Consider the following 23478-nt stretch of genomic DNA (forward strand, 5'->3'; position numbering starts at 1 on the left):
AGGCTGGAAACAAGAACGCGAATGTCAGCTTTCATATTGTGCAATAATGATATTTGTGTGTGTTTTGCACTGAATTAACTGCCATTAATTATAATTAATCAATTATAATCGTTGAATTTTCCTTTAAATAAGATAACTTTAAACCCAGAGCTTATTTGCTCACGAGTTCTCCCAAGTGACAGGGGACAGGGCGAGAGGGAATGGGCTCAGGCTCCACCAGGGGAGGCTCAGAATTAACATCAATAAAAATTCTTCACAGAAAGGGTCATTGGGCACTGGCAGAGGCTGCCCAGGGAGGGGGTTGAGTCCCCTTCCCTGGAGGGGTTTAAGGGACGGGTGGATGAGGTGCTGAGGGACATGGGTTAGTGTTTGATGGGAACGGTTGGACTCGATGATCCAGTGGGTCTCTTCCAACCTGGTGATTCTGTGTGAGTTTAACCTGTGGCATTTCACGGATGGGTTTAAAAAGGGAAAAACAAAGAAAGAAACAAACCAAAAAAATAAAAACACCGAAAAGCCAGACTAGCTGTATAAAAGCTGTAGGAATAACCAAGAAAGATGCCTGGAAGAAGCGTAGATGAGCCTGGCAGCCATTGGGGGGGGGGGGGGCGCCATTTCGAGACACGCGCGGGGGGGAGGCTGTGGTTGAAGGGGGGGGGGGTGGGGGGGGGGGGTGACCCTCACTGCGCATGCGCAGTGGCCGCGCGGCGGTCGCGCATGCGTAGTGTCGGCCCCCTGCCTCCTCTATATAAGGGCGAGGGGGGGGCGGCGGCGCCGCATTGCGGGCGGGCGCTGGGGGCGGGAAGATGGCGCTACGGCTACTCGCCCTCTTCGGCCTTTTGGCGGCCGGTAAGCGCAGCCTCCCGCTCCCCTCGCCGCCGGGGGCGGGTAAAGGGCCTGAGGGTGCTGTGGGAACCGGGCTTGAAGCTGCTTCTCTTCTCCCAGCAGGAGCTGCCGGAGCGCAGGGAGAGGAGGCAGCGGGGGGGGGTGGGGGGGAAGGCAGAGGGAGCCCAAAGGTCCCGATGGAGTGGGGGGCGATTCCAGGGGCGCCTTCGGGGCGGCTGTGATGGGGAAGGTGGAGGGAGGAGGGGATTTGATCCAGAATAGCGGTCAGGTAAAGGCAGGGAGGAGGGGGAGGTCCCCGGGAGAAGGCAGCTGTCCCCATTCCTGGTGGGAATTCCTGGTGTTCCCATTCCTGGTGCTAGCCTCTTCTCCCAAGTGACAGGGGACAGGACAAGAGGGAATGGCCTCAAGCTGCGCTTGAGGAGATTTAGGCTGGACATTAGGAAAAAATCTTTCACGGAAAAGGTCATCGGGCACTGGAAGAGGCTGCCCAGGGAGGTGGCTGAGTCACCTTCCCTGGAGGTGTTTAAGGGACGGGTGGACGAGGCACTGGGGCAGTGGTTTAGTGATTGATAGGAATGGTTGGACTCGATGATCTGGTGGATTTTTTCCAACTTGGTGATTCTGTGGTTCTATGCTATGATTCTATGAATTGCCTTCCTAGTGGCACTGTGGTGTCATCCTATTCCTGGTGGGAATTGCCTTCCTGGTGGCACTGTGGTGTCATGGAATAGGCTCAGCTTGTGTCCAGTCCTGGCACCAGCCCCTCCGAGCCAGGCAAGGAGTGGTTTTCCCGGTCAGCAGCTCTGTTTATCTTTGGCACTTGAGGGATAGATGGGTGTTAATCCTCTTTCAGATGGCAAGCGGGAGCCTTTTCTGTTGCTTTCTTTTAGCAGCCTCTTTTCATTAGGATCTTCTGCTCCAACATGGAAAATTCCGCTATTGTTGCTGCTTGTTGCCTTGTGGAAGTGGTGGTGGGGATAACTGATCCTCTTGCCTTTAGCATTATGTATACAGGCTAGAAATGGCGATGATCGTATTTTGTACTTTGCAGAAGCTAGACAGAGCTGCACAAATGATTCATAGTCTGACAGGAACAGTAATACACCTTCAGCTTGTTGCATGGAATGGCTAGAAGCACCAAAATTGAAGGTCTAATACAGTGATGCATGTGATTTTTTTGAGGATTTTCCTTTAAGTAAGACAATGTTAAACCTAGAGCTCATTTGATTGCAAATTTAACCTGCAGCATTTCACAAGTCAGCTTAAAAAACTGAGCATGATGAGCTGTTTAAAAGCTGTAGGAATAACCAACCGGCAAGCTACAGTAAATTGTGCCTCTTAGATCTTGCCTGATTGTGCACTGGCTTTGTAAGTGGGTTTTAATGTGCTGGAATAGGGGTAGTTTAATGGAGAATCTTGACTTTTCAGGCTGGAAACAAGAACATGAATGTCAACTTTCACTTTGCACAATAATGATATTTGTGTGGGTTTTGCACTGAATTAACTGCCATTAATTATAATTTCTTTTGTGACTGTTTCTAAATCAGTAAAGTCGTCGTAGTTTCTCATGCTTTAAAAGTGAAAAGGATTTGCCTTGAAGTACCCAGCAGGTTTCCCATTAGTTTATTTAGGGAAATTCTAATGAGAAACCAGTTCAGCAATGAGTTAGCTTAGTCTACCTGTTAAAGGCATGCATATGCAACTAAATGGGGTGGCAGAAGACTTGTTAAGCCTGTTTTTCTTTAGGATGTCACTGTTTTAACATAAATAAATGCTTGTCTTTTTTCCCCAAGGTTCTGTTAGGACTACTGATGGACTCCGCTATGATAGTGTCATGCAGATGATTTTGCTGTGACAGCCTGAAACACAGTTTTTGCCTGTGAAGCTAACTAGTGAGCTGTATCAAAATCCAGCCACCCTTAGTGTATCCTGATGGAGTTACTTGGCTTGCTTGCAGCATGGCTGGTAGGCCACAAGGGTTTTTCGTTGACCTACTTAGAGCTCTGTGCATCTTCCCTTTACGGGAGACATGGAATTAAAGCAGGGTGTACAGGAGTCAGGATCTCTGGATGACTGATAAACACTTTGATTATTGCTGGTCTTTGAGACCAAGAAAGGAGTAAGGCTGGATGTGTAGTTAAAATGTAAGTCAGTTTCTCTTGAACTGGAAGTGCATACCTTAATTTTACTTCAGGGGAGGAGGGGGAAGCCGGGAGTGGACAGTAAAAAGTTTGAGGACTTAATCTTCCTTCCTTCTTAGCTTTCAAACTAATTTATGGCTCCTGTGGCAAACGTTGTACTGGAAAATTAAAGGCTGAGTCAGTCTGACTTGAATTCTCTGGAGGATGTGAAAAAGCAGATAATTGAACTCAGACTGTGCTGTGGAACTTGCACAGTTGGGAATGTGGTTTTTGATAAAGCTAGGCTGGAGCAGCCCACTGCTATAGATTAAATGAAGTAAATAGTGCAATGCGTCTTATATCTAAAAAAATATATCCGTATTTTCTTAGAAGAATAGCAGGGAGTGGCTGTCGGTATAAGGTACCTTACGGCTATCGCGTAATGAAGTGGTGCTTCGATAGTGTACCAGTCATGTGGCTTGTGTAAACCTGCCCTTGCACAATCTCCTGCTTGTTTGCAGCAGAGGTATAAATAGAAAGAGTTGTTCTTGATTGTGTCTGGAGGAGCTGCGCAAGCTGTTTTGCCTGGTCATGGTTGGTGGAATGCGCATTGCATCTGCAGAGCTTCTGAAGACTGCTGTCTTTTTACAGTCCCAGTTTGTGCTGTTCAGCACACCACAAAGAGGCACTTCTGGGAATCTCTGAAAACTGAGATGATGTAGAGGGTGGAACGGGAGTAGGAGCTTGTCAGCAAAACTGAATGTCTCTTTATCAGGTGATGGTGATGTCAGCTGGGACTCTCTGGGAGGCTGGACTGTGCTGTTCCAGGGAAGGTTTTCTGGTATAACAGGCAGGAGGATTTTTACATTGTGGCTGAGGGTGGAGGCAGGACCAGTTACTGCTGGCTGCCAGTGGGGTTTTGTTTCTATGTTTCCTGTGGATCTGGTTTGTCTAAGCAGGTTTGGGACAGCGTATTAGAACTACATGACAAAAAAGAGGCTTGTGTGTGTTGTTTCTTTAAGGATTTACTCACAGTCCATTTTCTGTTTTTTTTTTTTTTCTTTCTGTAGCAGCTTTTTTATTCAATTAATGTGCCACTATTAAAATATCAAGAGTTCCTATAGCAAGTTAAAAGGGGCACTTCCTGGTCTTTGAAGTGTGTGTATATATTTTCAGGTTATGCTTGTCTGTGTATTTGGTCATGGAGCAATATTTAGTTTCAGATATCTGTATTTTTCTTTCTCTTGGAATGAAGAGTCTCATGTTTGTGGTGTTGACCCTGACTAGTTTTTAAACTTTATCCTCTGTTTCTGAAAAAAAAGAGGTTTTGGAGATGCTGAGTAAATGAATCTTGTGGTGAGATTTCAAGGCTTGTTTTTTTCCAAATGTAACAGTTTAAAATCCTTTGACTGTTCACGCTGGGATGCAAGCTATCAGTATGCAGAGATTACAGATTAACAGTTCCTTCATTCCTGCTATCAACTACTTCATTGCTGTACTCCTGGGTAGGTAATTCTTTCACCTTGTGCCACCACAGTTTGCTTTTTCCAGGATTTCCCATTGCTAACTGCTGTCTTCCCTGGAGCTGCATTTTAAAATGTCCTTTTCCATCCCTCTAGCATATGCAGCTTCAGGGGTCTTCCCTTTCCCTAAGGGACCTTCCTGTTGAGTTGTCTTCCATGCCTGGCATTCATCCTGCATTAAAGCACTTCTCCGGCAGCAGCATGAAAAAGAGCATTGCTCCCAAGACTGCTCTTCTATTTCTTCCTGGCAGTGTCTTTAACTGCCCTTCTATTTTCTGAAGATTTTAGATGACTCTGGACTTCACCCGTGCTTTGCTGGGACTTCAGTGTGATGGATGTTTATCTTTTTACACATGTGGCTCTCTGCATAATTAGCACTTTTCCATATACATATACGTATTCACTTGGTGAAAGGAGGATGTTCAGGACAGAATTTCTCCCGAGACTTACGTGAAATCTGTGTTGTTTCCCTCCCAAATCAAACCAAAATCAGATGGAAAGAAGGACAACAAGTATGTTCAAAAATTTTAGGCTGTATTTCTGCAGGAATCTGCTGCAGGCAAAAATGCTTCTCATGACTTCTTGGGCTTATCTTAACGTACTGTGTGGGACCGCTTACTCCTGGTGACTGCCAGATGCCCTTGAACATGCAAGTATCTTTTCTAGATTTTTTCATAGAAAAATCTCTGGCAGAAGTTGGGGCTTGCTTGGCAGCCTGGTAGCAACTTCAGATCCACGTGGAAATTATTATCTTGCAACCTTAATAGTAACTGGGACAGCTTACTGGGACAGCAGAGCTGATTTTACTGTCTTGGCTCATCCAGTTCTCTGTTATCTTTAACTTTGTTGTGATTGTGCATACGCAAACCTCTTCTCTTACCATACTGGTGGTTTGGTGAGGGAAGTGAGGGAGTGGCTGAGGCAAGTGCACTATTTTACAGCAGAGGTAGCGTGCTGAAATGAGAATGCATTCCACTCTTTGAGGAAGAGCTCAATCATTGCATTAACTCAAAACTAATTTCATGTGAATTGTGCTAGTTAACAAATGTTTCAAGCTTGATATTTTAATTGGTAGATATTGGACAGGAAGACTCTGATTTTTAACAGGCTAGCCTATAATGGCTAGCCAGTTTTCATCCATTTCTTCAACAAGTTGCCTGTAATCTCACAAATGCTGTGCTGCTTTTACTGCCTCATTAATCCAGAGGCATAGGAGACCTTTGGCATGAGTTACTAGCGTGCAGTGTGGTTACAACTTTTGAAATGTTACTTAAACTCACTAACTGACCAGAGAGGCTGTGGAGTACCAAGCCCTTCAGATAACATCAGGTTGAGGTTGCTCCTTGACTTGTTGACACTTTGTAAGGTTTGATGAAGAGAAGTTGATCCCTCTTGACTTCTTTGATTTAAACACAGTTTGCTTTTGCAGTTCTCAAAAGGAATGAAGAAAGTCTGCCCACAAAATGGCAGAGACTGGTATGTTCACTTCATCTGTGGGCCATTTCTGGGAGGTGATGAATGGTCTTGTTTTTTTAACATTGCCAAGTAGTACAGTCTGGGAAAGAGCATATCTTCCAGTGAATATGTTAATACACTTGTAACAAATTAGACTGTTACGAAGGCGTAAGAGTTGACAGCTTCCCAAGTTATCTTCCACGTTTGACTTAAACCCATTAAAGTGAACAGTAGCTCAGCTTTTTCCATTTCTCCTTGCATTTGTTTGTAAAAGTGCTGCTCACACCAAGGTTTTCCTAGCAGTTTGTTTTGGAGGAGATTTGAGTTTTCAGGCTGAATTTCTTTGTGTGCTGAGCAATAGCTTCCTGGTTTATCTTCGACCCGTTTAGGAAATCTGATCTGGCCCATATTGAAGCTTATATAAGGTGTTAACTTTTAAGCATAATCACAAAAGTCTCATCGGTAGATTCAGTACAGCTTTGGAGGGGGATTGCTTAGGATGTTTTTCTGAGAGGCTTGGGAAGAAATTCAGGCTGGCTCTCTCTGGAAGAATGCTTGGGGGAATATTGTTTTCAGAAAAGATAATGACCTAAGAATTTTCCAGTAGCTGTCCTTCCAGAATCGTGATTCAGCTATTGAAAGCTTCCTTCTACATTTGTGTTTGTTCAAGAGGAGTGAAGAACTGAACTGTGCTGTTGCACATGTGGCTCTGTAAGCTTTCCAAGTAGAAAAGGTGATGTTGTCCGAGAGCCCTGTCACCTCTGCTCCACTAACTTCTGATCACGTGGTAGTGTTTCCATTCCAGGTGCCTAGTGTCAAGGAAGGAGATCGTAGTTGGCATTTGCCGCTTTGAGAAAGCGTCTGAGGGTAGCACACGGTTGCTGAAGTAAGAGGGATGGTGCCACTGTGGGAGCAAGTTGCATGTTTCCCTTTATCTTTGCAGACTTTAAGCTGGGCTTTGTGTGAATTCCTGGCAGAGCCCCACGTGATATGTGGTAGCTGTCACTTATCAGGTCTAAGCTACTAGTGTTCTTGCAGCATTAGATTGCTGACCTGGCCTCAAAGAAAAGATTCCTTCCTTTTCTTCTCTTACCCTTCAGCTTTTTGGTGTATTTTGATCATGTTGTTGGACTTGAGGCTGTGCTTCTGAGGCAGCACTTGTTCTGGGAGATGACTTCTCTGTCTGTCAGATGCAAGCATCAGGGAGGTCAGAGTGGGTATGAACATGTCTTTGTTTTGAGAAGCTGCAGGTGTATGCGAAGATCCTGGGGTTCCTGTGGGCTGTCAGCTTGTCTACAAGCCAGAAAGCTGAAGTCTTTCACATCTGAAAGACATACCCTTTATACACGGATTGCATTTCTGCACACACACCCCCCCACCACTTCTTCTTCCTCCTTCATTTACTTTCACTACTTGATTTAGATAAAGGTTTGTGGAACAAAGACCTTTCCTTCTAAAAGTGAAGAAACCATGTCTCTGAAGCACTTAAAAAGGGGAGGAACCAGTGAAGAGGACAAGTACAGAAGCATCCTGGCTTTCAAAGATAAACTTGTTTGGTGCTCTAAAAATAGTGTCTTGCAAGAACTTCAGGAAGGGGGGTGAGTTTGAGTGGGCATGACGTGTGACTGTTGAGAGCTGATCTACAAAGAAAGGAGAAATCTATTTAAAAATGGATGACCTTAGAGAACAATATGTAAAATCAAGAGATGCCAGAGATAACTAAGAAGGTAATCCCATTGGGTTTATCCAGTAAGAATTAAGAGTTGTGTGAGGTAATCGACTGTGCTTTGTTTTCTCTTGGCTCGTTGCTGTGCTGGGGAGGTGAAATAACACATGAAGGTGTCACGCTTCTTGCAGCAGAGGGAACACGCAGAATAACTGTTAAGACTCAAAACTGTTCATTCTGTTCTGAAACAGCACAAAGTCTTAACACGTTTCACCGGCATATTTGCTTTTGTTGTGATGTAAGATAATATATGAGGAAAAATGCTTTTTCATAATTAAGTAGGAGCACAAGCTACAGGAAAAAATAGTGGGAACACAAAAGGGATTTTGGGCTTTTCTTATCAGAGTCTGCAAGTTTTTTAGTTTTCTTTGTTTTTCCCAGGACATTCAGAAAGGGAGGGTGGATACTGTTGCAGTGAAGATGCAAGGTGCATCCATTGTGTTAGACATTGAGTTATGCAATAAAATAAAATTCAACATAATATAAAGTTATATGTGTTTCACTGAATTTACAGTCACCATGGGAGGTAAAAGAAAAGAAGCCATGCTTAGTGTGTGTTGTCTTTTTTGTGTAGCTCCTTTCTGAAATGTGCCAGTGATGTGTGGTCCTAAAAATCCGATGTGCCTAGTCACTGTTTGACCAGAATCTGTACTGAAAGCATCAAATATGGGGCTGCCTTCTCAGAAGGGAAGAACTTTGCCAGTGTCTTTCATAACTGAAAGTACAATGCTGTTCCACCATTATCTATTTTCTGTTGCTAAGTGTTCAGCCTCATGGCATAGCTGATTCAGGTTTCCTGAATCTGTTGGCTTTTTTGATGGAAAAGTTAAGTAGGTATACTGGCATTTCATTTTGCTGTGATGTTGTGCCAGAATGAGGACTTTAAAACCAGTGAGAAGGCATTTGGGGTGATAACTTGCATCTTAGAACTGTCTTGTGAATCATTTGATGCTTCTTGTTCTTCGCTGTCCCTGCTTGGTCCCAAGGTCTTCTGAGATATTGTTTGGTCTTCTGTAGAAGATTGCAGATAACATTAGCTTCCTGATCCTCAAATCCAAAGTTACTGTGTGCCCTGTCACAGTGCTTTGAATACAACCTGAACAAAACATGGCTGCACACACCTTTTCTCAGAAACTACCCTGTTTTCCTTCCAAACTGGTGGGACTTGATGTAGGGAAGCAGCACAATCGGGGTTATGAAGCAGTTAATGTACTTTCAAAAATCAGTCTCATTTTAAGACTAGGTATTTCCTTCTGAACGCAACTACCTACAACCTGCAATCTGCTCATCTCCAAAGGTCTCAGACCTACTGCCTTGCTCTTTAGTTTTCTTCTACCTCAGTGTCATAACCTGACAAAACCCTGCTGCCCTGCTGATACCTCTTGCAGTGTTTTGGCAAGTCAGCGCATTAGTGACTAACTCTGTGAGCATCTGTTTGATACAGAAACCAAAGCAGCAGGGAATTTGTTAAAGACAGAGCCAAAAAAAAGCTGATAACTAAGCATTAATCTGAAGCATAGTATTTCTTTTGTTCTGTGCTTATAATGACTGGGTCAGAGGCTACGAGGAAAAAGGAACAAGACCGGCTGCTTGGCTTTCTGCTGAAGCTGGTATGGATCTGAGAAGTCATACAGTGACAGGTTCTTCAAATAAAAAGCCAAAGGAAAACTGAAAGTTCGTTAAGAGCTAGGTCAAACCAGTGCAGCTTCCAGTGTGAATTCCTTGGTTTGGATTTTGTACAGCTTCTTAGACCAAGAGTTTGAGAAACTGCTTGGAATAACTGTTGCAGTTTTATAGTTTAGTTCAGTAGTTTTACAATATGTTTCAAACAGGGCAGGGGGAGTAATTTTCCTTTGAATGTACATAACTAAAGATCTAGGTTAAAAGCTACTTTGTAAATAGTCAGCAGCCCTTAATTCTACTGTTTAAAGTTAAGTTCTTGCTTGGCTTTAGCCAGACTGCCAGCCATTGTTCAATACCAATATGTGAAAGGGAAGAATAACTCTTCCCTTCAGCAAAGTGTATACTTGATTATTGTCGTCCTGCCAGAGCTGACAGCTATTTGGCTGACCAGTCTGGCTTTGAAACTTAACTATTGCTAGTGCTTCCAGATCAATAATGCTGTAATTTAAAATAGGCCATCTGTAAATACTTTGCTAACCATAGATTGTTAGAAGGTTTGAAGTCTTCTTCCTACAATCTTATAAGCAAGCTTAGTGTGCTGTTTTGCCAAAGAATCTAAGCTTTTTGCTGGGAGAGAGGGTGGCAAACTTCATGCTCTTGTTTAAAAGATTAAGTATGCAAAGCACAATTTTTCTTAAAATAAATGGGTCGTTCCTCTGTGAAATCCAGTGTAAACAGGCTTTATAAATGAACAGCTGAGAAGGCTGCAGAATGTCACCTATAAAGCAGTGTTTGTCTGGCTCTTTGTGTAGTGGCTGTGTACCTAATAGATGCACTGGTAATTCAGCTGTTAAGTTGATCCTCTAATTGCTTGGAACTGAGATGTGAGAAATGGAAAAGTGATTGTTCATCTGTCATAACCTTAGTACAAGCTTCGTAGGAGTCAGCAGCTTCTTGGTTAACTGTAATTTTACAGCGTTTTGTTATGTGCAAACAACACTGATGTGAAGATAATGGCTCCTAAAGAACTCCTATAACCACTGATAGGTTTGAATGGGCTTTTTTTTTTCCCTAAAACTTCAGCAGTGCCTTGTAGGCTTAGACCATGGCAGATTTCCTTGGAGCCTGTCTGCTGTAGGATTTTTTGAATTGTTTCTTTGTAGGTTAGTCCAAAGTAGGAGATTTAATGCTGAAAAAACTGAGCCTTTTGATATACAGGATGGTTTTAGAAAACAGGGAGAAGCTGGGTGCCCAAACCAGACAGCACAATAAAAAAAGGGGAAAAAAATGCTTGGAAAGTCAGCTAGAAGGTGCAGATCTTTTGTGTCCTTAGGAAGGTGGCCCAGAAGAAGTATTCTGTATTTTACTTCAAAACTTTGTGGGTTGCAAGGCAGTTCCACCTGCGGTGGGAGGGAAATGTCCAAACAAGGGTTGTACTCTTTTTTTATTCCCTCCCTCCCATTTTTCTGTACACTGTTGAAGAACTGACCAAGAGGGAAGAAGGTGTAAATAGATGAAATGGGTTTAAAAACTATGTGACAGAATGTGTCACGTGTTGTTTTCCATCCCTCTTTTCCTCTGACTTTCTTGAAACTTTTTTTGTGATCAATGTTGCGGTCTGCATCTGTCTCTTCAGTCATCCATGTGTATGTTGTGGATGATGAGGTTTTTGGGCTCAGGCACTTCAGTAGGGAAGCTCAACTGTTTTGAGTTTCTGGAGTTCTTTTGGCTGTGTAATCTGTATTTAGGACTCGTATTTCAGGTATAAATTGCTGGATTAAAACTTGCTTTAAAATGTTAGTAAACCTAAGTGGCCTAAGGGAAAGGTTGTGGTTTTATTGTAGAGGATGAACCCGCTTACTTTGCAGTGGAAATCATTCAAGTGTGCACCTGTGAAAGAACACTTCTTTCTTTGGCAGCTGTGGCAAGCCCTGTTTTGTGGCAGAAGGACTGTGTGAAGGGTCCAGAGGTGTGGTGTCAGAATGTTCGGACAGCATCGCAGTGTGGTGCGGTGAAGCACTGCCAGCAGAATGTCTGGAACAAGCCTACTGTGGTAAGTATCAACTGCTGAGACGTTTTTCCCACCTCTAGTTGAGGTAGCTGGTTTCCATATGCTGATAAAGATTGTTCAAGTCTCGTAGTTAACTGCTACATCTGACTATGCCTTAATTTGGGTGTTAGGTAAAGGCTGTTCTTCACTTCTCTGCCTTGCTCAACTTGTCTGCTGACTTCTGTGACCTGTTGCACAATCCCCCAGCAGTGTATGGGATAGAGTTAAAAGGACTTCTAATTCACAGAGACTTCTTTTATTCTTAGCTTGAGCAATGGCATACTGATAGGCTTTTTACAGAAAAAAAGCTGTATGTTTCTTTAGGTCTTTCTTGTAAGTTAATGTTCGACAAAAGATGCAGCACGTGCTAAATTATGAAAGCTATGACAGTACATAATGATACAAATGATACGTTTAGTGTGGCTTATTAAGTTGCCTTTGTCCTAAGTGCGAGTGCTGCTTTAGCACAAACTATGGCCATATCTGGTATTGTTTCACAGTTTGCTAGGGGGGAAAAAAAGGAATTTTACTTACAGATGCATTCAGTCCACCTTGGCTGTATCTGTGCTGAGATATGTTTCAGTTTGTGGAAATACAGGGGATGGAAGGAGTGGCAGAGCACAACTATGAGTGAAACTGCCTGCAAAGTTTTTAGATTTCTAGTAAGTGCAAATTCTGAAGAGTAAGGTAAATGGTTCAGGAGAAGGCTTTTTGTGGCAATGCACTTCATGCTTCAAGGGAGGTGGGACTAAGTGAAATGAACAAGTGGTAGCGTGCCTGCTTCTTCATGCCATGTTAATTTACTGAAGAAACGAGAGCTAGACGTGCTTGGAATAGCCTTGCTTTATTCAAACACACCTCTTCCCACCACAGCTTCAGCCACTATTTCTTCTTTAACTTCAATTCCAAATGTGGTGCTTGTTCTTTGGTTTATAATTCATACACTGCATTTATGGCCACTTCATTCTGCCTCAAAATAGCTCTCTACTTCTCTCTCCAGAACAGCATCCCATGTGACTTGTGTAAGGAACTTGTGACAGTGGCTGGGAAGGTTTTGAAGGATAATGGCACTGAGGTAAGCAAACCTCCCCCTCTTGCTCCAAGGTGCTGTTTGATTTCATTGTCTTAAGATCACAAGGCGAAGGGGTGGAGGAGTAGTCAGCGTGTTGCTTTCCCAGCCTAAACAGCAAATGCTGAAAGAGGGCTTTTAAACAGCCTCTTCTGGCTTGAAGAAGAACAAATTCTACAGCCTGTTATGCTCTAATACATCTCTGATTGACTGTAGATGCTTAATAAAAAACTATTGTTGTGCCAGTAAGCTGTCGATTGCATGCTACAATCTTTAGAAATGGATATTTACACCACATGGACTTCATGTTGGTTGTGGGCACTTCTTCCCTTTTTCTTTTGTGAACCTGGGGATGCTTCATATAAACAAACTGCTGTCCCACTTGTCTGTGATTTCACTTCCTCTTTGTAAATAGAAGTCCTCTTTGCTGGCAAGACTGTGTTGTGCAGGCCTTGCAAGCAGTATTTTGTTTCCACTTTGACAGGGTCTCATCGAAGGTCCAGGATGGGAAAATAGACCTATAGCATAAAACCTTTTGCTAGTATTTTTACCAGCTGCCTGTACCTACATGTGTCTAAGGGACTTGTTTTTAGGCTTTCTGTTATGAATTTGGGGAATGGAAAGAGCATTTGAGATGTGTATGTGTGTTTATAGATAAGTCTGTAGCCCACCTCGTCTTTTATAGGATGAGATCCGCTCTTACTTGGAAAAGACATGCGAGTTTCTTCCTGACCAAAGCCTCGTCTCTGAGTGCAAAGAAATTGTGGATTCCTACCTACCAGTTATCATGGATATGATCAAAGAAGAACTAGTAAGTACATAACAATTTGCAACTGTTGGAATTAGAAGTTGTGCTTCTGTTCATGCCTGAATTTTACTTCTATGTTAAGATAGTGCTGATGGTCCTTCAATCTGAATGGATCACTGGTATTGCAATTAATGGTGTAAACGCGAAGGCTGCTTCCTTGCTGTGAAATGTTTTTCCTTCCTGGCATTTTTCAGCTGAATAACTCTCTACTCTGAGCTACATACAGAAATGTCATCAGTCTAGAGCTTCATGTATGTATCGTATCTCCCCTAGGATAAACCTGAAGTTGTGTGTAGTGCCCTCTCACTGTGCCAGTCCCTTCAGAAGCACCTTGCAGCAATGAAGCTTCAGAAACAGCTCCAGTCCAATAAGATACCAGAGCTGGATTTCTCTGAACTGGCATCCCCATTCATGGCTAATGTGCCTCTTCTCCTTTACCCTCAGGACAAACCCAAGCAGAAGCCTAAGGTAAGGATGCAGTGCTATTCCAGTTTCTAAGAGAAGTGATTGGTTTTTTTTGCTCTGGAGCTTCAGTGCTCCTTTCTTTAAGAACTTACCTGTCATTCTTGGTGATTGTTGTACCAGGCACAGATCAAGCTGATGTGCTTCACCTGTGTAACTGTCCTCTATTGAATTTTGTGCTGCTGCATGCACACAACAACAGTTTTCCTTAACCTGTGGCTTTAAAGCTAGGTAAGGTGGTAGCTGCAGCCCCTGTGGACTGTATGTATAGACTGTGGTTGTTAATTTAGAATTATAAAGACAAATCTTGTGCTGGGCTGTTCCTATTCAGGACTGTGGTAGTCAAGCAGGTCTTACTGGAAACAGTTTCTGAGAACAAGTTTGGCACCAGCATTCTTTGGAAGAAGAGTTCTCCCACATTCTGAGTGATTCTGAGGGCTAGCTGTGCCCTTTGGGGAAGCATTCATCTGTGAATCAAGAAGTGACAGACTGGCTCAGAAAAGAACAAATAGTTGACAGAGGGGAGTACATGAGAGAATGAACTTGTGAGTAGAGGCTGAGTCTTGAAAGCAAGCCTACACATGGGTGGAGAACAGGTAAGAGCTGCATCAGATTTGGAAACCTTCCCACTGTGGTCTGTAACAAAACCAAGAGATTTTGGAGATTGGGTATTTTAACAATTATCTTGATTTCAAAGCCAAGTAGGTACCTAATCACCATCTAGTGGCTGGTGCACAGACCAGCAGGAGACTTTCTGTTCACATTAGCTCAGGCTTTCCAGTATCCTATAGAGTATTTGTTAGGGTTTTTATAGAGTTTAAAATATCTTTTAAAACTGGTAGTCATGGAAGATTCTAAAACGTGCTAGATGAAGGTATATCAACTAAGTTTCCTTTCACTCTTTCTCCAGGGAAGTGGAGAAGTATGCCAGGACTGCATTCAGCTGGTTACTGATGTTCAGGAAGCTGTGAGAACAAACGCATCTTTTGTAAAGTCTTTAGTTGCTCATGCCAAGGAAGAGTGTGACCGTTTGGGACCTGAAATGTCAGATATGGTAAGCTATCTGTTTTGTTTAAAAATCTGTTCCTGTATGCAAACATGAAATAATTTGTTCAGTACCTTAATCCTCTCAATGCAATCTCTGTTTAATAAATCAGATTGTAACATGTCAGATATGTTACACAGTATAGCAATAATAGCTCAATGCTAAAATCCTGAACTTTCTGGTCAGGAAAGTTGGGATTGGGGAGTTTGTGGGAGTGAGGAGGAGGAAAAGACTCAAGGTTGCTGGCAGCCCTTAAGAAGGGCCTGTTTCGTAAAAGTGATCTGGCAGGGTAATGTGGCCCTATCGGGGAGGGGGAGTGCTTTTGCTCTGAGAGGAAGAGAAAGACTCATCAGATAAGCAGCTATGTGTGTAATGATTGTGTAACCTGAAATGCCATCTTGTATTTGGGACAAGCTCTGAGAGACAACAGAATAGTTATTAAGTAGAGTAGGTAAATTAACACTTTGAGATGGGTTAGAAGATTGTAGGTTAACTCTTCAGCTAAAGTGGTTTGATATTTACAAGGCATCATTTTTTTGCTTCCTGCAGTGCAAGAATTATATCTCTGAATATTCTGACTTGGCTATCCAGATGATGATGCACATGGTAAGATCATCAGAACAGATTTGCTCTGCTTTCATTTTTCTGCTTTGTGTAGCCAACTTATTTGGAAATGGGAAACACTTTCTGCAGTATAAGTCTGGGAGGGCCCTTGCTGTCCAAGTCTTGGTGTCAGCACTTTGAGCTTGGTGTTTAATTGGATAGTAACTTAAGTCTTAGAATGCTTTCTTAGCACTTTCATTTTCTTTCACAACCACTTCATTGGTGCAAACAGCACTCTAACCCTTTGAAATATAGAAGATGCATCGTGTACATGTCTGTATACTCCTAATCTCAGTCCTGAACTTACGCCACTTCCCTCCTCCCCACCAAAATACTATGTTCAGTATATTATAGTTGGTCTTTATCACTGTATTGCAAAATTGGTTCAAGTGTTAGAGATAACGTGTCTATTTGAAGCAAGACTAAATGTCCTTCTGCTGGAATTACTATCTCAAGACTCCTGCTTCTGGGCTCTTGATAAGAGCCATGGAAAGTGAGTGATACTGCACTATTTCTGGTCTTCTGGAATGATATACCATATGTTTTACCTCTGACCACCTGCATAGCACCTCTTTATCCAGAGATCTCAAAGCCTTTTAAAAAAAATGAGTAACACTTTCCTCAGAGAGAATGCAGTGCCTAGATGCCACAAGTATTGTAACAAGTTACAGGTGAAATTGTGTGGAATATGTGGCTGACTTGACCCTGAATTTGGTAGCGCAGAGGCCTCTTTGTTTCTAGTTCCTAAAAACTACTCAGAAGCACATACTGCTTCTCAAGCATTGAGGGAAGGAGAAGGGGCGATACAAATCTTTGTTCCAACAACAGTTAGTTTCTCATATTAAGCATCATGATGCAGTGTGTTTTTAACACCTGAAATTGGAATATGAGAACACCTTGTATCTGGCAGAGTGTTGTTCACACTCTTTGGAGGTAGTCTTGTCCAGGATACTTTAGTAACTAGAAATTAGTAATGCTAGCTAGCACTGTGTAATTAAATGTGAGTTACTGTAGCACTACTAAGGTTTAAATGGGTCTTGGGGTGGGGACCATCTCATATTCCATCATCTTCATGGAAAGAGTATGTGCAGTTCCAAGTGCTTGATGTGTTTTTGGGATTTTTTTTTCTCTTAACTGTTATCTTTAATTTCTCCTTTCTTCCTCTGTCTCCAATCTCCTCTGTCAACAGAAGGATCAGGTAGGTGAGCAACTTGCCTGTGGTGATAGCCTGCTTGTAGTTCCCTTCTTGCCCTGTTAGCTGCGCACATAGTGTGATTGTACTTGGTGTTGACAGATACAAGGGGTATTTATGTGATTAAAACGGAGACTATAGACTTCCTCCAATGGATCAGTCCCACATCCAGCTCCAGGTACCACTTTGTACTACTAAGATTTCAGCTTGACTGCCTTGGCCAGTGGAGCAGAAAATACACTCACACAAGAAGGGCAGATGTAGAAAAAGCATGCCAGTGGCTCCTTTTGGCTTCTGGTTTAAAGTATGGGCTCAAAAGGGCTTGAGTGAAGCTGTCCCTTGGTCTTTTCTTGCTTAACCTTTAAATCCAGGAAAATGGTATAGGTGTTTGGAGTATATGAATTTCAAAGATGATGCAGGAGGCCTTTAGGCTCCTGCTTCCTAGAGCTATTTGAGCTTTTAATTTAACCAGTCCTGGAAGACCTTGTGTCTGTCATCTCTCTGTGAGAGAACTTGTGTGTATGTGGGTGTTGCTATAACATTAATAGCTGGAAATGCTTCTTACAATGCATGAACCAAAGGGCTTGACTTAATGGTACTGCCTGAAGTAGTCTGAAGCAGCACTGTATCTTGAAATATTGCTTTTGCCTGTGCATGAGGTTGTGGCATGATGTATGAAGTGTTGCATAAGCCTCTGCTGTAGGAAGTGTGGTGCCCTGGTGACAGGGTGGGCTGTGATCTTCTAATTACTCATAAGACCAGAGGTAACTTTTTTAGCTTAAGTAGACCTTAGGTGGGAAAAGTCAAGTTTTGTGTATGGCTCTGTACAGCCTTTCTCACTTTGTGTGCTCCCTAGAGCACTTAGCATCATGTGTGGCACTTGTTTTTACATGTAGTAATGTGTGTTTGTAAAACCTTTTAGAAAGACTTAGCCTTTTTGAAGGCTTTGTTTCTATTTTCCTGTTTTTCCTCTTACTGTGAAAAGATCACTTGAAATACAGTTACTGCAGATACTTGTAAAAAGGGTTAGGCTCAGGTTTTAACATGGTTAACTTTTATTTCTTATAGGCTGCGTTCAGTAATGTGGGAATCTGTTTGCGTTTGCAAAATGAGATGTTACTGGATGCTTTAAGTAAGGTAGTTTGTAGATGAGAAAAAGAGTCTTCTCTTCTAGGCATTCTTTCGGATTTTGGATGAACTCTAATGTCAGGATAATTAGCTTCTTCTGTGATTACTTAAGGCTTTCAGGGGAGCTGCTTTGGGATGCAGGTCTAATGTAGTGCTGGTGGCCTGTTTGGGTGTTGGTAGCTCTTAAGTCAACTCCTTTGAAGGGCTCTGCATAGCATATTAGCTCATGGTAAGTGGGGTTTTTAAATGGATGTGGTCTAACCTCTTCCTCTCTTAAAGGAACTGCTAAATTTCATCTGGTAGCTGTCTTGCCTATAACCATATCAAATGCTTTGACAGTACATGAAGTAGAAGCAATTGTGAAATTTCTAGTTGTGTCAGAGCCTTTTAAAACTTTATTCTCTGCGTGTTCTCACAGACTCATAGAAAGGGCAGTCTTCTAGACTTCTAAAAATTGCTTATTTATCTCTTTTCAGCAACCAAAGGACATTTGTGCCATGGTTGGATTCTGTCCTTCTGTAAAGTCTGTTCCCATTCAGACTCTGGTGCCAGCTCAAGTGGTTCATGAAGTGAAAATGGAAACTGTGGAGGTAAGATGGACTTTCTGTCCTGAACAGCTTTGCCTTCCTTTTGCTTTAGTGTATTTACTAGAAAGAATGGGAAAATATGAGCTTTTATGTATAGAATAATCCAAGTCTCCCTGCACATAGATTCCTGGCCTCACACATGAACTCCAGAAACAAGAGGCCAGGAATCTATGTGCAGGGGGACTTGGATTATTCTGTGAGAGCTGACTGATTTGTTAGAATAGCCAAACCTATGCTAAATCAAAGCTATAAGGTAATACTTCAGGACTGAAATGGGGGTGCCAGGAGCAGAGTAGAATAGAGCAGCTGTTCTAAATGGCATCTCAAATGCGAGAGGGCAATTTGATGAATTTGAGTTTTTTCTCTACATTTGGAGTTACACTTGGATCCCTTTTAAAAATGGGACAGCACTCTGCATGTGCAGATGAGTGATCAGAGCTACAATTCCGAAGCTCCAAGTTTGGAGAAGCACCTTAGCTTCTCATGTCCTGTGGTAAAGACATGGCTGAGGTTTTTTTTGGAAAGGAAGCTCTCTTTTGAGGATGGTTAACTTCTGATGAACAGGCTCCAAACAACTATCCTCAAGTCCCTCAGTTTCTAAGTTTCTTTTATAGGCAGGAGAGTGATCTTAATTCTGCTAAATTTTGGTCTCTGTATTTTGGAAAACACTTCGTATGGTTGGACTCAATCTGGTGGGTCTTTTCCAACCTGCTGATTCTATGATTCTATAATTCCCTCGACTCCAGTCACTGTGAGGCTGCTTATTTCTCTGTGCTTACTAGATTTAATTCCCCTCCTTACACAGTACAGGGGATTGTAGTCTTAATTATTCATACAAAATGACTGTTCATTCAATAAGGCTTTTTACTGAGACCTTTGAGGTTGGTTTTGGATTCAGCATGACCTTTTGAATTCAGTTTAAACTGCCTGCCTAGGTAAATGAATTGTGCTATACTTCTCTGTGAATGCTGTTAGACTGATCTTTGACGGAATGTCCCTGTCAAATGCGGTCAAGTGCTGATTTGCTGTTTGCTCTGTGTACTCAGAAAGCCTCAGTTCAAGAGAAAAGTCTTTCTGTGTGTGAAATATGTGAGGCCATGGTGAAAGAAGTGACTGGCCTCTTGGAGAGCAACAGGACAGAGGTGAGTAAGTGACAGAAATGATGCCCCTTCCTAGGCTTTGACTAAAATGGGGCTGTATTGGAGGGCGAAGGAGAGTTATCTTTATTGCCTGTTTTTATGAGAGCAAGATTTCCATCCTGGGGGGACTGAGTAAGAAAACATGTATGTATGAACTGAGTCAGATTTCTGTTTCTCATTTCCCACACATCCTTCATTGTGCCTCAGGAGGAGATTGTACATGAAATGGAGATTATCTGCTACATGTTCCCACAAAGTGTCAAAGACCAGTGTAAGGACTTCATAGATGTTTATGGCCAGGCTTTGATTGACATGCTCTTGGAGGCAACGAATCCTGAAACTGTGTGTGTTATGCTGAAATGCTGTGCAGCCAACAAACCTCCACAGCAGCCAGGTTGGTCATGAGAGATCGGTGGCATTGCAAAATGAGCTAGTTAACTATGATTATAACTCTTTTGAGGACACATGCTTTTTAATACTTTGCTGATGCTGCCTCCTTTCTTTTATTTGGGGAACTACCTAAGCAGTGACCTTTGGTGTTTTTTTTCCCTTCTCAGTTTTGGTGAAACCTGCAGGTGGCTTCTGTGATGTCTGTAAGATGGTGGTAGCTTATGCAGACAAAGAGCTAGAGAAGAATGCCACGACAGCTGAAATTGAGGCTTTACTGGAAAAAGTCTGTCACTTCCTGCCAGAGTCCGTCAGTGATCAGGTAAAGCACTTGTGCAGGAGGTGAGCTAAAAAGCAGTGGTCTTACTGATGCTTGGGAACAATCCTTGTTGATTTGTTGGGTTTGCATAGGTCCTACAGTGACAATTATGCTTACCTCATGTTTTGAGTATTTCACCTGATATTTTGTCTACATGCTGGTTTTAGGTCCGTCTCTCAAGTGTCTCTGCTTCTGCTATAAATGTCCAGGTACTCATAACAGAGATCCCTGTGTTTGGCCGACTGCCTCTGTCTCTGGCTGGAGACAAACTGTCCACAGGTGCAGCTGGGACTGCCTTGTGTTCAGCAACCTGGTCCTCCCTAAGTTTTCCCCTTCACTAGTTAGCTCCCTAGTGTAGCAGCTTCTCATGTGCAGTAGAGCAAAGAAGGAGCAGGCTTGATCTGAGGCAGTGAAATGACCTCCCAGACTCTTCCAGTCGTAATGAGGCAGGTGGTGGTGAACAGAAGGATGAAACATCTCACAATGTTTGGAAAAGCTAGAGAGCAGTGTCTCTTGGTTTGGAAAGATAACGAGAGCAACATCTCTATAAAAGTCGTCAGTCTTCCTCTGCTAGAGACTGGAAGGAGTTCGATGTGCAGGGGGATTGGGTTTTCACACTCCCCATCCTTAGGGGTTGGCAGTCCCTTGAATAGATTGAGACTTCTAAGGGCCTGAATTGACTGGCTGAATTGTTGCACTCATTGGCAGTCAGTAAAGGTTTGCTTGGAAATCCTCTGAGAACAGTGAGTGGGAACAGCTGAAGAGTTCTTTTTTTTTTTTTTTTTTTTTTCCCCCTCTACACTGATCCCATTCAGGGGATTAACAAAATAATTGAAGTGAGCTGGCATAGTTGCAGTGAGATGGCAAAAAGCAGCACCTGTTTAGCCATCACTATCAAGATCTACCTAGAAATCTTATTAGGTGGCTGCTGAGTGTCAGCAAGTGGCAACTGCATGTAGTTTACTAGGCATGCAGTATACAACCTTAAAGCAGCTATGAAGCAGCTGTTCCTGCTAACTGCTGTGAGGCTGTTTAATAGTAGACATTTGCTTATTAATTGATGCGTTAGTCTGAGAATGCCAGCATCATTTTGTGCTTTGAAGGTGGCCTCTCCACTAGAGGGCCGGCCCTTAGCAGTGGGAAACGTTGTGGTGCTGCCTGCTCTGAAGTGAACGGCAACTACATCATCTTGAAAGAGCTCAAGAGTCATTACTGTGTTGCTGCCGTCCTGGTCAGGATGTTTGTCTCCAGCTTGTTTAGTGTGCTTTCCTCTGGAGGCAACAGTGTTCTCCTCCATTAGAGACTAAGCTTTGCAAGTCAAAGTCTGTCCCGCTTGGTTCTTTGCCCAGTCTGTCCTGCTTGTTTTTTTCCCTCTTGACCCTTTTCTTATCATAGCCTGTCTGCAGACAGGTATGAGCTAGCAAAGGAAGATGTAGTTGCGTGATTGTGTGATGCTGAGTCCTCCTCAATCTGTAGAGCCCAAGCTTCTGGTTTATCAGTTTGGAATGTGTTATTGGGGCGTCTGGAGTAGTGTACAGTCCTGCCTGCTGAAGACCGATATCTTCCTCCTCTTTTGAAGGGTTTATCGGGAAAATCTCTCAACCTGTGCTTTGTTACAGTGCGTTCAGTTTGTGGAACAGTATGAACCAGTAGTTGTGCAACTCCTCGCAGAGATGATGGATCCCACTTTTGTTTGCACTGTGAGTATAGTGTTTATTTCTATTGAGTACAGGCTCTGATGCAGTCCTGCCTACTCTTCTGTGTGTCTTTCAGTGCCTAGCATGCAGAAACTCTGCTGGAATGAAAATCAGCAGGCTGAATGCTCAGAGCAAATGCTGTTGTGCAAGGCCTGGGGCTTACTGAATGGACAGCTGTCTGACTGCCAGCCTTGTGCAAGGAAGGGTGGCAGAAAAGAGCTGCTGGTGGTTATCCACAGTTGAGGTTCAGTAATAAGGTGTAGTCTGCCCTGAATGTGATGAGAGGAAATTAAATGATGCTTCTTGAGAAAGTTCCCTTTCTAGAAGCTCTGTTTCTTGAAACTTAATATGGAGAAGCAGTTGTGGTAACTTAATTCTTCCTCGTGTCAGATGACTGCCTCATGGCTGCTCATTCAGCTGCAGTTGTCACCTGAGCATAGAACTGTGGGAGCTCCTGCAGCTGCCTCAGTGTTGCCTCCACACTTGGTCAGGCAGAAGCTCGAATGTAAGGCTGGAATTGGGATCTCTTGGTGCAAATAGAAAGATGCTGACTCTGCTGCTGCTCTTTTCACAGAAACTTGGAGTCTGTGGCTCAGCTAAAGAGCCTCTCGTCGGAGATGATGCTTGTGTCTGGGGGCCAGGCTACTGGTGTAAGAACATGGAGACTGCTGCTCAGTGCAATGTATGTAAAGCAGGATTCTGCCTTAAGTTCCCTCTTGGTCTTTGATAGCTCCTTATAAATTACCTTTTTGACTCCTATGCCACACTTTTCAGTGGATGAACCCCAGTTTCAGAAAGCAAAAAGGTACTAGCTAGAGATGGTTGGGTTTAATTAGAGGGTCTTCTGTAGCCCTTAGCTTTCTTAAAGCAGACTGTTTCCTCTCCCTTTTGTTCCTATCCCCCACATATCTACTAGCATTTCAATATCTGTAGTAAGGTGCAACGTGAGCTTTATTTTTAGTCTGTGTTCCTGCAGCCAACAGACCATGTCTCAAACTCTCTTTGGACTCTGAGACTTGGCTTCCAGTATTGCCGTGGGCTGATGCTTTCTTTGCCAGGCCTTAATGGCTAGTGGTCATCAGCATTCTTTCCTGAAGCTTCTGGGTGGGGACAGGGATGTTGTTTATTCTAGTCCTCTCTGGAATCGCATATTTTACAAAAAATAGTTATGCTTCTGAGATCCTGGCTCAGAATAAGGTGCTGAATTGTATGTGTAGATGCACACTTGTTTGCAAAAAGGCTTTTTTCCACTAACACATGCAATTTTTTTCTCTATAGGCTGTTGATCACTGCAAACGTCACGTGTGGAACTAGAAGAAGGATTTCCAGTTCTGAAAATTTGCTGTGGCTCTTAAAAATGTAGGCTGAAGTTGGCAGAGAGCTGCATCTCAAATGTCCCTCCTCTCTGCCTGATTAAAAATTTGACCTTCAAGTTCCTTTATTTTAACTCTTCTGTAGCAGTCCTGCTGTTGAAGGATCAGATTGTCATTGTTGACTTAAAGATAATTCTGATTGTACAGTTTAACTCGTTATGCTTAAAAATAGTCAGTGTGTTGTAGATTTTTAACTGGTAGGCCGGAGTGGTTTTTAGGTGCTGGGAAGAACGGTGGAGAAAGCGAAATAAGGCAAGGCTATTATCTTTTAATTCAAGAACAAGATAGAGACTGAATTTTCAAATGTCTTTCTGCAGTCAGCATTG

At 42.8% G+C, this 23478-nt stretch overlaps 1 protein-coding gene across 2 annotated transcripts; it reads left to right on the forward strand.

The window, feature by feature from the left end:
* The first annotated feature begins 759 nt into the window (after nucleotides 1-759).
* LOC138723894 (prosaposin) lies at nucleotides 760-23211 on the forward strand. 2 transcript variants are annotated; one of them, XM_069863384.1, is made up of 15 exons: nucleotides 760-849; nucleotides 11213-11346; nucleotides 12344-12418; nucleotides 13098-13223; nucleotides 13494-13688; nucleotides 14593-14736; nucleotides 15277-15333; nucleotides 18127-18240; nucleotides 19284-19379; nucleotides 19584-19770; nucleotides 19934-20085; nucleotides 20250-20291; nucleotides 21702-21782; nucleotides 22354-22461; nucleotides 23058-23211. In XM_069863384.1, exons 1-15 carry the CDS (start codon nucleotides 807-809, stop codon nucleotides 23091-23093), a joined length of 1590 nt encoding a protein of 529 aa, XP_069719485.1. In that variant the 5' UTR covers nucleotides 760-806; the 3' UTR covers nucleotides 23094-23211. The 2 variants fall into 2 exon arrangements, with proteins under 2 accessions (XP_069719485.1, XP_069719486.1); XM_069863385.1 differs by lacking the exon at nucleotides 20250-20291.
* Nucleotides 23212-23478: the final 267 nt, after the last annotated feature.

The sequence above is a fragment of the Phaenicophaeus curvirostris genome, chromosome 9 (assembly GCF_032191515.1).
Source record: "Phaenicophaeus curvirostris isolate KB17595 chromosome 9, BPBGC_Pcur_1.0, whole genome shotgun sequence".
NCBI lineage: Eukaryota > Metazoa > Chordata > Aves > Cuculiformes > Cuculidae > Phaenicophaeus > Phaenicophaeus curvirostris.

Excerpts from the sequence above, each read along its gene's own strand:
- LOC138723894 (XM_069863384.1), top strand. The coding sequence starts at position 807 with ATGGCGCTACGGCTACTCGCCCTCTTCGGCCTTTTGGCGGCCG. Across the intron at positions 12,419-13,097 it reads TGAAGGATAATGGCACTGAG|GATGAGATCCGCTCTTACTT; the intron begins GTAAGCAAACCT and ends CGTCTTTTATAG. Across the intron at positions 20,086-20,249 it reads CAGAGTCCGTCAGTGATCAG|GTCCGTCTCTCAAGTGTCTC; the intron begins GTAAAGCACTTG and ends TGCTGGTTTTAG.